Below are 13091 nucleotides of genomic sequence, written 5' to 3'. Positions count from 1 at the left end.
TTTGTCATCACAAAACGAAACAAGATGGAAGAGACATTTAACATCAACAACACCCTCACAAGCATAAAGTTCACCAAGGAGGAAGAAACCGACAACAAACTCGCATTCCTGGACGTCACTGTCGAAAGAAAGGACAACAGAGAACTACAAACCTCCGTATACAAAAAAACCGACAAACACTGACCAAATACTTAACTACACCAGCAACCATCCCAACACACGCAAATGAAGCTGTATCAGAACATTATTCCAACGAGCCACCTCACACTGCAGCACAGACGAACTTCGGAAAACAGAGGGGAACCACCTGTACAATGTATTCAAAAAGAACGCATACTCAAAAAATACAATCCGCAGATTCCTCAAGAACAAACCACGACAAGCAGACCAAACACAGCCAGAAACCCTAACCACTTTACCATACATCAAAGAAGTTTCAGAAATGACAGCTAGACTACCAAGACCCCTCGGAATCCTAGTAGCACACAAACCCACCAACACACTCAAACAAAAACTAACAAACTTAAAAGACCCAGTACAACCCATGGACAAAACTAACGTCATCTACAAAATTCCATGCAAGGACTGCCACAAACACTACGTAGGACAAACAGGAAAAAAGTTAGCCACCAGGATACACGAACACCAGCTAGCCACAAAAAGACACAACCCTCTCTCCCTCGTAGCCCTACACATGGATGAGAAAAACCACCATTTCGACTGGGGCAACACATCTATCCTGGGACTGGCTAAGCAAAGACATGCCAGAGAATTCCTAGAGGCCTGGCACGCCATAAATACATAGATCTAGATACCATCTATCAACCCCTCAGAAAATGAACAGGAAATGACATCACCACAAACCCCAGGAACCCCATCCAGGAGAAAGATATAAATAGAAAGCAGGAGACAACAACTTCGCTTCACTTGGAGGTCGCCACTGATGATGTTACCTAGCCAGGTAATGAAACGTCTGGATATCAAACCTACAGCTCAGCGAGCAAACCTACACCCTAAACCTCAACCTGAGCTTACAAACCTTACAATAGGTATAAGACTTTTGGAAATGGGTTCAACTGTATCCAGAATGTATGTTTAGTCCATGATTTCTGGAAGTCTGTCTGTAATCTCAATATTGCTTTTCTTGGTTAAAATAAAGTAAATTGATTTACCTAATGCTCCAATTTTTCTGCTCTGTTTGGAAAGAGGTGTGTACAGTCATTTTATTTTATTGCTTTTTGTAAGATCTTTAACTTTCGTTCAAGTTCATGTTTTTATTGATTTAACTTTGAGTTCCACACTAACCTCGTGCTGAATTTGCCAGACTATTGAGTGTTATGGTTTGCAAAATGTTCCAGACTAAACAATTTATTTTTCTTTCAATTACAGGAGTATTGGTGTCATCACCTATATTCTGTAAGTATGCTGGTGATGCTTTTTCATGTCTGAACTCCTAAACTGTATTGCCTAATTGAATCCATAGTTCAGGTGATCTAGTTGGAGCTTGTCAAAGCACATTCTTCATTGGCAATTGAAATGATTTTATATTCATAGCTGAATTCAGTGTTTTAGGAGCTATAGATTGTGACTGAGGGCTTTAAACAAATTGGAAGGGGGAGAGTTTGATGGGGGTTATGTAGGCTTACAAACAAAAGGATATGACACATTGCAGGGCAATTGTTTTGTTGATACCCAGAGCAAAGCAGGAAGGGACAGAGTGCACAAACTTTTATTTTTAAGAAAGCAGCTGCTAGGTTCGGAGAGGGAGACATTGTAAAGTTAATGGTTCTTCACTCTCTCTTTCCCTTCCTTTGCCCCCCCCCCTTCCTTTGCCCCCCCCCCCCTTCCTTTGCCCCCCCCTTCCTTTGCCCCCCCCCTTCCTTTGCCCCCCCCTTCCTTTGCCCCCCCCTTCCTTTGCCCCCCCCCTTCCTTTGCCCCCCCTTCCTTTGCCCCCCCCTTCCTTTGCCCCCCCCTTCCTTTGCCCCCCCTTCCTTTGCCCCCCCCTTCCTTTGCCCCCCCTTCCTTTGCCCCCCCTTCCTTTGCCCCCCCTTCCTTTGCCCCCCCTTCCTTTGCCCCCCCTTCCTTTGACCCCCCTTCCTTTTGACCCCCCTTCCTTTTGACCCCCCTTCCTTTTGACCCCCCTTCCTTTTGACCCCCCTTCCTTTTGACCCCCCTTCCTTTTGACCCCCCTTCCTTTGCGCCCCCCCTTCCTTTGCGCCCCCCCTTCCTTTGCGCCCCCCTTCCTTTGCGCCCCCCTTCCTTTGCGCCCCCCTTCCTTTGCGCCCCCCCTTCCTTTGCGCCCCCCCTTCCTTTGCGCCCCCCCTTCCTTTGCGCCCCCCCTTCCTTTGCGCCCCCCCTTCCTTTGCGCCCCCCCATCCTTTGCGCCCCCCCATCCTTTGCGCCCCCCCATCCTTTGCGCCCCCCCCTTCCTTTGCGCCCCCCTTCCTTTGCGTCCCCCCCTTCCTTTGCGCCCCCCCTTCCTTTGCGCCCCCCCCTTCCTTTGCGCCCCCCCCTTCCTTTGCGCCCCCCCCTTCCTTTGCGCCCCCCCCTTCCTTTGCGCCCCCCCCTTCCTTTGCGCCCCCCCCTTCCTTTGCGCCCCCCCCTTCCTTTGCGCCCCCCCCTTCCTTTGCGCCCCCCCCTTCCTTTGCGCCCCCCCCTTCCTTTGCGCCCCCCCCTTCCTTTGCGCCCCCCCCTTCCTTTGCGCCCCCCCCTTCCTTTGCGCCCCCCCCTTCCTTTGCGCCCCCCCTTCCTTTGCGCCCCCCCCTTCCTTTGCGCCCCCCCCTTCCTTTGCGCCCCCCCCTTCCTTTGCGCCCCCCCTTCCTTTGCGCCCCCCCCTTCCTTTGCGCCCCCCCCTTCCTTTGCGCCCCCCCCTCCTTTGCGCCCCCCCCCTTCCTTTGCGCCCCCCCCTTCCTTTGCGCCCCCCCCTTCCTTTGCGCCCACCCCCCTTCCTTTGCGCCCACCCCCCTTCCTTTGCGCCCACCACCCTTCCTTTGCGCCCCCCCACCCCCCTTCCTTTGCGCCCCCCCACCCCCCTTCCTTCGCCCTCTTTCCCCCCCCCTTCCTTTCTTTCCTCCCTTTCCACGTAGTTTACTATGGCATGTTTTGATTCATTCATTCAGACCGGGGCCTCAGAGCAGTAAGTCTCGATAGACTATGTTCAGTATACGTCATTAATATCATTAAAAACTTAATCATTTTAAATGTGCCATCGCTTCTGAATGAAAGTGAGATATGTCAGCTACATATATCTTTAATTCTTTAAGTAGTTTATGAATGTTGCTGAGATTCACAACATGAGAGAAAATGGGAGAGAAATGGAAGAATTTGGCAGGAAACTTCAAGACGCTTACACATTCAAAATTTAGGAAATGGTTTATTTTAAGTGTGCCATTATACCAGGCCATGACAATGTTGAACAGTGTGATTTTACTGAATTTCAATGAATCGTTGACATGTTAAATTTTTGTACTGGTATGTATAAATAAAATTTCCTACCAGTAGTTTATTCTTAATTCTCTTTCTTTTATCCAGTAATTACTTTTACCATAGTTCATTGTGTTTTCCTCCTTCAGCCGGGATTAGTTGTGCGTTCAAATCGATTTTTGCCAGTAATGTAATACAGTATTTTGAACTGCAGCATAATTTCAGCCCCATAAAACTATTAGTCGACCCTATAAATTGAACTTTTAAAAATATCTAAAAGGTTTGACTTTTACATGAGTATATATGGTAAATGAATTAATGGCAAAATACGGTCAATGGCTATCATCATTATGAAGCCATTGTTACAAGGGGATTAAAGCTGAACTAAATATTTGGGAATGTGATTTTGGAAAGGATAGCTGGGAAGAGAAGTATGATGGCATAACTTCTAGTAATAAAAGGAAATAATAGCAGGAAGTGATGCAGAATCTATATGGGTCTGAGCAAGAAATAACAAAGGGAAGAAGGCACTGATTGGATTACAGTATAGTTTCTCTGACAGTAGCTGTTCTTCCAAAGGTCATTGTATTGGAAATATTAACTCTATTTTTCCCTCTACAGTTGGTGCCAGACCTGTTGAGTTTCTCTGGCAATTTCTGTTTTGATTCTCTGAAGGAGTTGAACTTGATTGTTGAACCTGGAAGGCTTTCACTCTTTAAGGATGTACTTAAAGGAAGGGCCATGGTGCTACTTGTTGATTTGCATTTGCTAACCTATGTCCTATAATTCTCAAATCTGAGCACCAGATATGGACTGTGGGGTATGCTAAATAAAAATAAAGATGCAATTCTGAATCTATGCCATAACAGGATGAATACAGACAATGGTTTAACAGTATTGACAATGGTTTAACAGACTGCATGTGATGATCAATTATCAACTGTATTATGTTTGCCTGTGTAGAATAAAATAGTGATGTATCTTGTTGTTTTCTTCAGTCCTTGATGTCTGAGGTGAGCTTGTTGTTAAATACTCATTCTTTGCTGTACTTCATTATTTGTTTCTTGAACTAAGGTACTACGTTTTGGAAAGGCAAATCAGGACAGGACTTATACATTTAATGGTAAAATCCTGGGGAGTGTTGCCAAGCAAAGAGACCTGGGAATGCAGGTTCATAGTTCCTTGAAAGTGGAGTTTTAGGTAGACAGAATAGTGAAGAATATGTTTGGTACACTTTCCTTTATTGCTCAGTGCATTGATTATAAGAATTTGAGGGTCTTGTTGCAGTCGTACAGGTCATCGGTTAAGCCACTTTTGGAATACTGAGTACAATTCTGGTCTCCCTATTATAAGAAAGATGTTGTTAAACATGAAAGGGTACAGAAAAGATTGACAAGGATGTTGCCAGAGTTCAAGGGTTTGAGCGATAGGGAGAGGGTGAATAGGCTGGGGCCATTTTCGCTGGAGCATTGGAGGCTGAAGGGTGACCTTCTAGGAGTTTATAAAATCATAAGGGACATGGATAAGGTGAACAGTCAAGGTCTTTTCCCCAGGGTAGTGGAGTCCAAAACTGGAGAGAATAAGTTTAAGTTGAGAGGGGAATGATTTAAAAGGCATCCAAGGGACAAAATGTTTGCACAGAGGGTGGTGTGTTTATGGTATGAATGCCAGAGGAAGTAGTGGAGGCTGGTACAATTGCAGTATTTAAAAGGCATCTGGATGAGCATATGAATAGGAAAGGTTTGGAGGGATATGGGCCAAATACTGGGCAGATGTCTGGTCAGCATGGGTGAGTTGGACCAAATGATCTGTTTCTAGGTGAACATTTCTGACTATAATTGTGACCTACATATGGGTGATTCCACCATTGCTAAAGTTTCAACTGATGTAATTATTGATTGCTGTATTTGTAACAGAACATTGTTCATTGTGGTCCAAAGTTAACCTTCATTTTGAGCTGAACAACTAGCCTGTTGAATCATGTATGTTGCTATCTTTTCTTCCCACTATCAGTTTAAGCGGTGCTTCCCCATTCCTTGGTGAAACGAAACAAGAAACCTTAACAAACATTTCTGCTGTGAATTATGACTTTGATGAGGAGTACTTCAGTAACACCAGTGAATTGGCAAAGGACTTCATTCGCAGGCTTCTGGTGAAAGACCCCAAGTAAGAATTACTTCTGTTAAAGTAATAGCAGTAGGATGGCCTAAGCATTAAATGTATAGAGTTACAAGGAACTATTTTTAACATTCAAATGTTACTTAAGTAAGTAAATCCTTAAACTCTAAAAAGATTATTCCCAATTGGCTATATTCTATTTGTAGTATTGTTACCTTGTTTCCACCTTCCAAACTTGATCTGTTCTGCATTCTATGTATTGTGCTCTTGCAGTTGAACAATTAGCTTAATTTCAATCCAGAGATGCTGGTTGCTTAAGGTCATCTCCATTGCATGACTCTGGTTGGTTACTGTTTTAAAAAAAAATTCTCAAGGTCAGGTTCGTAGGAGAGTAGTCTGACACAGAACAAACGACCAAGAGGCGAGTCTGCTAGAATATGGGCATTTTATTCCCCGCATCGTCGCCACAACCAGGTCCAAACAACGGGTCTGGCTTATACTCACTCTACATGTTACCAAAACTGGGAGCCGTCAGTTCTCGTAGAGCGGTTGCCAACAACCCACGCTCGGCGGTTAAACGTAACCCCGGAGCAGACTCACCGAACTGGAGACTTTTTCAGCTGATATACTCATACAGATATAAACATTCATGTGAACAGCAGAAAAACACATTCCATTCTGGTTACATACAGATAAGAAGATTCACACGGGACTAAGCAACACCTCCATTCCGGTTAGATTCACACATGTATTGGGACATAATTTTTAACCGTTTCACCACATTCCACTGCTTGGAATTTTACACCACATTCCACTGCTTGGCCCAATACATGTGTTACATTATGCTTAATTCAGTTCAATTCGTTTCAGTTAATTTCAGTTCAGTCAATTCAGTGTAATTCAATTCAGTTCCGTCCATTTCAATTCAATTTAGCTCAGTTCCATTTTGTTCCGTTCAATTTGATTCACTTCAGTTCCACTCAGTTCAGTTCAGTTCAATCCCATTCAATTCTGTTAACTCCGCTTCAGCTTTTTGGACATGCCCACATCCTCCGCTGTACCCCAGGCAAGGGGTTCTTCGGCAGGACTGGGATCCTTTCTCAAACAAACTGCCACGTACATGCCCACATCCATGCCATCCCGGGACGGTCGGGACCTCCACAGTTTGTTCTTCTGGTTTCTTAGTCTTTTTCCAAAACATTGTTCTGTATCAAAATCTCTCCTCAATTGCGATTGACCCTGCTCGACTACGCCAAATGTTTTAAAAAAAAATTCTCAAGGTCAGGTTCGTAGGAGAGTAGTCTGACACAGAACAAACGACCAAGAGGCGAGTCTGCTAGAATATGGGCATTTTATTCCCCGCATCGTCGCCACAACCAGGTCCAAACAACGGGTCTGGCTTATACTCACTCTACATGTTACCAAAACTGGGAGCCGTCAGTTCTCGTAGAGCGGTTGCCAACAACCCACGCTCGGCGGTTAAACGTAACCCCGGAGCAGACTCACCGAACTGGAGACTTTTTCAGCTGATATACTCATACAGATATAAACATTCATGTGAACAGCAGAAAAACACATTCCATTCTGGTTACATACAGATAAGAAGATTCACACGGGACTAAGCAACACCTCCATTCCGGTTAGATTCACACATGTATTGGGACATAATTTTTAACCGTTTCACCACATTCCACTGCTTGGAATTTTACACCACAGTTACACATCGCACCAGTAGTTAGAGTTCTGGCAAAACTTGACAGACCTTGCATTTAATTTGTATCAAGTATTGTTCTGCCTAGTAAAAGAGGGGGAGCTATTTTTATACCTGGCAGACAGAGAAATCCTGACATGGAAATGGTCTGAGTGAAGGAAAATCAACAAATGTGTGGGCATATCACAATCCAATGCTTGCTCTGAAATTTCATATTTTTTCACTTTTAGGAAGAGAATGACAATTGGTGACAGTCTAGAACATCCGTGGATTAAGGTAACCTTATTTTATAGACAAAGTCTTCTAGATCCCAATCACTGTTTTTAAAAAAAAAAAAATTCCTTGTCACCATTATTTCTTTTACTAATTCTCGTAAATTGGTGCCCTTGCAATGTGAAGAACAGTTTGTCCCTATTTTCTCTGCTCAGTCCCTCCTGACTTTGAACACTTCCATGAGGTCTCTGAGAATGTTCTCTAATCTATTCAGATAACTGAGTCTTTCACTCTTGGAACCATTCTGTTGCACCTTTTCTGCAGCCCCCCTTATGCCTTTTACATCCATCCTAACATGCAGTGTCCAAAACTGGACGCAGACTCCAGGTGAGGCCAAACTGGTGTTTTATCCCAGTTTATCATCATGTCTTCACCTTTTGTACCCTACATCCCAATGTATAAAAACCCTGAATTCCTGTGCTGCTTTCCTCACTTTTCACGACCTATCCTGCCAACTTCAGTGATTTGTGCAAATATACTCGCAGGTCCCGCAGCTTTTGGCAGTTCCTTTTAAACTATCTTTATTTTATAATGCCTCTCCTTGTTCATCCTACTCAAATAAATTACTTCACACTCCTCTGCATTAAATGTCAGCTGACATTTGTTTCCCAGCCTATCTAAGTCCTCTTGAATTGCAATACTATCTTCCTCACAGCTCCTTATGCTTCCAAGTTTGTCGTCTGCTAATTTTGAAATGTTCCCTGTACACAAGGGATAGACAGAGTTGAGGAGGGGTGAGGATGAACTTAAATGTAGGCTAACGGATAAATTGGAATTGGCAGCTTAGGTTTGTGTAGGGTAGAAGACTGTAGACCGGCCAGGACAGTCAGATGTGCAGCATGGAAGTAGACTCTTTGGTCCAACTCGTCCATGCCAACCAGATAGCCTAAACAGGTGTAATCCCATTTGCCAGCATTTTGCCCATGTCACTTTAAACCTTTCCTATTTATATACCAAACTGGATCAAAATGTTGTAAATGGTATAAGCCTCCATCACTTCCTCTGGCAGGTCATTCCATACACGCACCACCCTCTGCATGAAAAAGGTGCTCCTTGGGTCCCTATTAAATCCTCCCCCTCACCTGAAACCAATGTCCTCTAGTTTTGGACTCCCCGACCCTGGAGAACAGACCTTGGCTATTCACCCTGTCCATCCTCATGATTTTATCAACCTTTGTAATGTATCCCTTCAGCCTCCAATGCTCCAGGGAAAATAGCCCCAGCCTGTTCACCCTCTCCCAAAGCAGAAACCCTGGCAACATCCTTGTAAATCTTGTATTGAAGTAGTCAACAGTTTGTGGCATGTATCATGTATCGGTTGAGTGCGGTTCAGTACATTTCCTTCAGTCGTTTTTGGTTCAGAAGTGAACTTAATACAGTCTATTTGTTTTATCTTCACCCTCTATAGGTTATTAAGCGAAGAAATGTGAGACGTGAGGATAATGGCAAGAAGCCAGAGCGTCGTAGACTGAAGACAACCCGCCTCAAGGAATACACAATTAAGTCCCACTCGAGCATGCCTCCAAATAATACCTATGTCAACTTTGAGAGATTCTCAAAAGTTCTGGAAGAAATCAATGCAGTAGATGAAAGCATTCAGGAGCTGGTGAAAAACAAAAAGTCTTTCAAAGAGGACATTGATGCACTTGTTTCCATTTATGATGAGAAGGAATCCTGGTACAAGGAAGAGAATGACAGCATCAGCCAAGATCTTGGGCACATTAAGAATGAAATGCGGAAAACAGAAACAATGAGGAAACAGGCACAAGATGACGTCAAATCGACGATGCTGTCCACCAACATCCTGAAACGGAAGTACACGAAGCTGGAAAACCGCTATGATGCACTGGCTGCAGAACTGAAGTGGGTTGAGGAACTCCTGATGTCTGTTGAACAGGAGCGAATGCAAGGAGGGGTTGGTGATGATGGTCATCTTGGAGGAATGCGTTAGCTAACAATTTTCTTAATTCTAAGAAATCGCCTACAAACCAGTTCATCCATTTGAAGCCAGCCAAATTGAACAAGATAGCTTCAGAACTACTTCAGTTATTGTCATGAACATCAGTCTTTGGAGCCAACTTTGTTTTGTTCCAGTCCCATATTTAAGTTTGGGCTCATTGCCAAATCTCAATGACATTCCAGTCTGAAAACATCACACAAACATAGTTCTTCCAAAGGCTCATCGATACCACAAGCTCTGCATGCTGCTGTTGGCCTTGTCCCTGCTACTGTTGTGTTTCTCTGGTGAGCTTTGCTTATTCCCATTCATTGGAGACCACTGTGATTCCAGGGGACATAGCCACACTTAATGTGGGCACCTCAGTATTTGGGAACAGGTGGATGGAGAGGAGGGGGTAGTCAGTTGCTATACTCTGGACAGCTCCCATCCCTCACATTCACTAGCACCTCTTTCACCTTATCATTTATCCATTGGGATTCCTATTGGTTCATAGGAAACCCTGATCTTTGGCTGACCAAAGGAGAAGGTTCATTTGGAAGCAAGCAGATAGATCATGTAACTTTGTCAGGAAGTCTGCAGAGGCAAAGTTGAAGTGCGAGAGGGAGTGCAACAATCTACTAAATCCCATTTACCCAATCTTCAGGCACTCCCTGGTGTGTCTGTCAGACCCTGGGAGCACACATTAAACTTTAAATATCTCCATCCCTAACAACCTACAGTCACCTTCAATCCCGAGGGGGTACTGAAGATGAAAAAAATCGGGGTTGAAGAGTAACTAAATATGTTCCTCTCACTTAAAGCAAATTTGTTATTGAATAGTTAAGAGAATATTCTATTTACGGAGTTGTGAAAAATAATGAAATTTCACCAATAAATTTTTAAATACAAACTCCACCTTATCAGCTGTTAAAACTGAAAGTGTAGTTAGTGGATCTGAAATATAATCAAATATCAGATAAGAATTGCAAATCCAACTCCTGTTATACTAGTAGCAGTTACATATGACAGAATTGGCACAAATGTATGTGATATTGTGCTTTCGGAAACCGGCCCTCGCCATAGTATCTCAAACACACATCAGAATAGAATGGGTACCTCCATTTGAGAATGAAACATTTATCTCTTTAATGAACAGTTTACAAATTACTAAATCTGATTCAATATCTCCTATGAAAGACCTGCAATGGTTTCCTGTAATTACTTTTTGATTTTAAGCCCGCTAGATAAGTTTAACTCAGTTAAATCATCTGTTCCTGATAGCTCAGATCTTCAGTGGGTCAGACAGAAGCCCCAATAAATTTTTGAACTTCAGCTCTTGTAATTCTCCATCGATGAAGTGACATGTTGGGTTCAATTGGAGCTGGACCTATTCCTTGAAATCTTGCCAGAAGTTGGCAAAAGCAGCGGGAGATAAGTAAGGCCACCACTGGCTCTTCAGGATGTAACTACAATGTGACTGGCTGAGAACCCAATGTTTGTCCCTCTATGTAATTGGCCTGAGCTTCATTTAGAAGACTTCTCCTACCCCAGCTAAAAATGTATATTCAGGGAGTGCTGATTTTCTCTTTACTAGATGAGTGATCAGACTCCACTTGCAAAGATTGTGATGGCTTTCCACAGAACTCGATAACTAAGCTAATGTTTTATTGTAAGGAACTGAATTAGCATTTCCTTGCTGTCAGTAAACAGACCCTGAACACTGCTATGACTGTCATTTACCACAGGGTTCACTTCAGGCAGTGAAGGCCACTGCGTAAATTTCTGTTAACGACTAAACTTAACACAGTCTGTTCTTCCACTGTTTGGCTTCTCCCTGTGACTCCCCCATTACCTGTAAAATCTGGGCTAAACAACCTCAGTCGATGTTCATATCTTTGTTTTATGAAAACAATCAGATTTAATATTTGAATTGTATTGATTGCTTAAATGATTGCACAAGCTTATTTTGGATAATTTTTATTTGGAAAAATAGTAACCAAGTTCAATGTAATTTTGTTAACAAAGTAACAGGCATTTATTTAATTCAGTGGTATTTATCAACATTGAAACAAGTTGTTTGACCTATTGGATCTCTGTTTATACAACACAAGCCGCATCCCAACTTTATCTAATTCTGTCAGTGTACCCTGTATTTATTTCTCCCTCATGTACTTCATCTGGCCATCTATCACATCTGCCTGAACCTCTCCATGTGGTAGTGAGTTCCATTTGCTCAACTTAGAAATAAGCTTCTTATTAATGCTTCATAAGTGTGTGTGTTGTCCCCGTGATGGGAGACAGGCAAATCATCAAAGTGTTTAAATCCAATTAATAAAAATCAATTGGCCCCACCTGGTCTGTCCTACATGTGACTCTAGATCTGCAGTGCTGTAGTTTACTCTGAACTACCCTTTTTAACTGGCTGTGCAGTTCAAGGGAAATTTGGGCAACAATAGTTTTGCTAATGAAACCGCATCCCATGAAAGAAAATAAATTAGTGAAATTCACCAGCATACTGTTGAAAAAGGAACCCAAGTTCTGTAGGAGCAATTATTTTTAATAAGTATTTCAGATTTAAACACATCGAGCACTCATTAATACTGTACAATAAATGAAAGATGCCAACTGTTTTCTCTGGTGGTGGGAGTGGTGCATGAACAAGTACATGATGGTTTGGGGTCCAGCTTGATTTTATAAGGTATTTAGTTTTGAACTGAACATCGCTGTGATTCAGCTCCAATTTGCCTGCACATTTTGTGAATGTTTACTGTGCTACCACACCTTTATATATAAGGTGCATGTATTAAAGATATTTTCCCATGTATGTTTTTCTTGCTTTTTGATTGTCTTCATTACAGAGCAGTTACCTGTCTTCATTCACTAATATGTTATTATCTGAGAAATATTGACATTTTATAACCACGTTGAAGGTGATCATTAAGATCTGTTTGATACTTGGACATTTAACATTTATAATAAACCTTTTAAAATAAAATGTTCTTTTTCCTTTATTGGATGTATAAAGGTAAAGTTGTTCTGCCAGACCATAGAGTTGCTGTCTCAGACAAGAGAGATGATGGGTGAGGACCATCATGCCTCAGGAAAGGTGAGAGGTCGCAGAGAATCCTTCACTGAACCTCAGCCAGTGCAGGAATTGAACCCACACTGTTACTATCAGTCTGTATGACAAACCAGTTGTCCAGTGAACTGAGCTAACCAGTTGTGGTTGTGGATGAATATCAGAAGCTACTGCTGCACTATGAAAGCTGGGAACTCAATTAGGGAATTGGAACAGGGTGCTGCGGGGGGGATCGATCTTTGTAAAATGGCCAACTTATTCTATAAATGGGAGAGATAATAGAGAATGGGAGGAGAACAGGTAATGCAGGAGGTGGGGCCATTGACTCAGCAGCAGCCTGGCTTCAATAGGGGTCAGTGCAGTCTGATGTCTGGCTTGGTGATGTGACATGCCTTGAGCGTCGGGTAAAATGGGGTGATGAGTAGTTAAATAAATAGGAGTATTGGGAAGATCAAAGCTGATAGGATTAATGGGGAGGGAAGCCAAGGAGGGAAGAGTAGGGGAGAAGGGGGTGGTTCACTGAGTCAGACAAGTGGTATCTCATTTGC

General features: G+C 42.9%; 1 protein-coding gene across 4 annotated transcripts in view; it reads left to right on the top strand.

Moving 5' to 3' along the window:
* Positions 1–12458, top strand: part of dapk3 (death-associated protein kinase 3) — a 47011-nt gene extending 34553 nt beyond the window's left edge. For all 4 annotated transcript variants that reach the window (XM_043720885.2, XM_043720886.2, XM_043720888.2 and 1 more), the window contains 4 exons: positions 1390–1416; positions 5437–5589; positions 7483–7528; positions 8934–12458. In XM_043720885.2, the coding sequence (XP_043576820.2) occupies positions 1390–1416; positions 5437–5589; positions 7483–7528; positions 8934–9476 (769 nt within the window). In that variant the 3' untranslated portion in view covers positions 9477–12458. The remainder of the gene's footprint in view (positions 1–1389; positions 1417–5436; positions 5590–7482; positions 7529–8933) is intronic.
* Positions 12459–13091: the final 633 nt, after the last annotated feature.

The sequence above is a fragment of the Chiloscyllium plagiosum genome, unplaced genomic scaffold, assembly GCF_037043375.1.
Source record: "Chiloscyllium plagiosum isolate Xiang-an unplaced genomic scaffold, Cpla_swu_hap1 HiC_scaffold_28, whole genome shotgun sequence".
Lineage (NCBI taxonomy): Eukaryota > Metazoa > Chordata > Chondrichthyes > Orectolobiformes > Hemiscylliidae > Chiloscyllium > Chiloscyllium plagiosum.
This window is presented reverse-complemented; position numbering and strand designations above follow the sequence as displayed.